The 1,246-nt window shown below is 36.4% G+C and overlaps 1 protein-coding gene across 1 annotated transcript in view; it reads right to left on the bottom strand.

Annotated features, from left to right (window-relative positions):
* The window catches only part of LOC107686677 (dickkopf-related protein 3-like), an 8,133-nt gene that overhangs the window by 394 nt on the left and 6,493 nt on the right, over positions 1-1,246 (bottom strand). Inside the window, exons 5-6 of the mRNA XM_016483761.1 lie at positions 952-1,096; positions 193-365 (exon numbers count right to left, since the gene is read on the bottom strand). Coding sequence (XP_016339247.1) covers positions 193-365; positions 952-1,096 — 318 coding nt within the window. The remainder of the gene's footprint in view (positions 1-192; positions 366-951; positions 1,097-1,246) is intronic.

Here is a 1,246-nt window from a genome sequence, read left to right as displayed (position 1 = left end):
TGATGTATAAATCTCAATTTCAAAAAATTGACCCTTATGACTGGTTTTGTGGTCCAGGGTCACATATCATGTACATGTATGCATATATATTTATTTATTAAAATTTAAATGTATAAATATGTATTTTGTTCTCTGAAAAAAACTCCTCTACTAAATATATATAAAAATATAAATTTCATAGTGCCCACAAACCATCTGGTTCATGCTGCACACTAAAATATCAGTGCAGTGCAGGTCTGTAGCACAGGGGCAGTGCTCCTGCGGCCCCTCCTCGTCCAACAGTAACAGATCCATCAGCTGATTGGGGTGACTGTGGCAGGCCTGGCCTTCCTGTGGCTTGGGGCGGCACACGGGGAAAAGCAGGGCTGGAGACAAAAAAACAGGAATATTAAAAGGAGGAGGGTGGGAGAGAAAGAGACTATAGAGAACGGTACAGCAGAAAGAAGGAGATCAAGATGAGAAGAACTCCAGACCTCAGGAAGTGTAGTGATGTATCAAAACCACTGCAAATGTTGTTGGTTTGTATCTTGTGTGTGATTAATGCATATTTGGCAATGGTAAGAAAACTGAGGAACGTTGTGAACCAAGTGAGCAAGGAGTGCAATTCCAAATTCAAGCAAACAATTATTTAGTACTCTGAAGGGAAATCTTCTGAGAGGCCCAGTGAAACGTATTTTTCAGATGTTTTACTATATAACCAGTTGCTTATTGATATCTAATATGGTTGTTTATATAGGCACTTTTATTTCCCAAGGGTTGATTTTTATTAAAACTTTTCTTTTAGTTAACTTTTACTTGTGCCTATTTTTGCTACTTTTAAAATGCATTTTATTTATAGTTTTAGTTTTACCATTGTCTCAGACTTTAAATCTTAAAACATGAAAATCCATCATAAAAATCGGAATTATTACAAATGTAAAACTATGATGATCTGAACAAAGAGTACAGAACCTTTGTGAAAGGCGCAGCAGTGTTGAGGACTGCAGTCGCTCTGGTACTGGCAGATGGTTCCTGACTGCCCTTTGGTTCTGTTCTGAGCGCAAACACCCCACACACACATCTGATCTCCACAACACTCCACATCCTTTGTGCACTCCTGTCAATTCAAGCAGCAGAACAGGAATTTAGCAAAGAAGGAAAGAAAAAATATATAATATAGTGTATATAACATAAATAATACATGTAGTGTTTTTGTATTAAACAATTCAATATATTTGTACACAATATTTAAACTATATATATATAT

Source organism: Sinocyclocheilus anshuiensis, unplaced genomic scaffold (genome assembly GCF_001515605.1).
Source record: "Sinocyclocheilus anshuiensis isolate Anshui unplaced genomic scaffold, SAMN03320099.WGS_v1.1 scaffold1102, whole genome shotgun sequence".
Lineage (NCBI taxonomy): Eukaryota > Metazoa > Chordata > Actinopteri > Cypriniformes > Cyprinidae > Sinocyclocheilus > Sinocyclocheilus anshuiensis.
The sequence above is the reverse complement of the archived record's forward strand: the minus strand, read 5'-3'. Positions and strand labels throughout refer to the sequence as shown.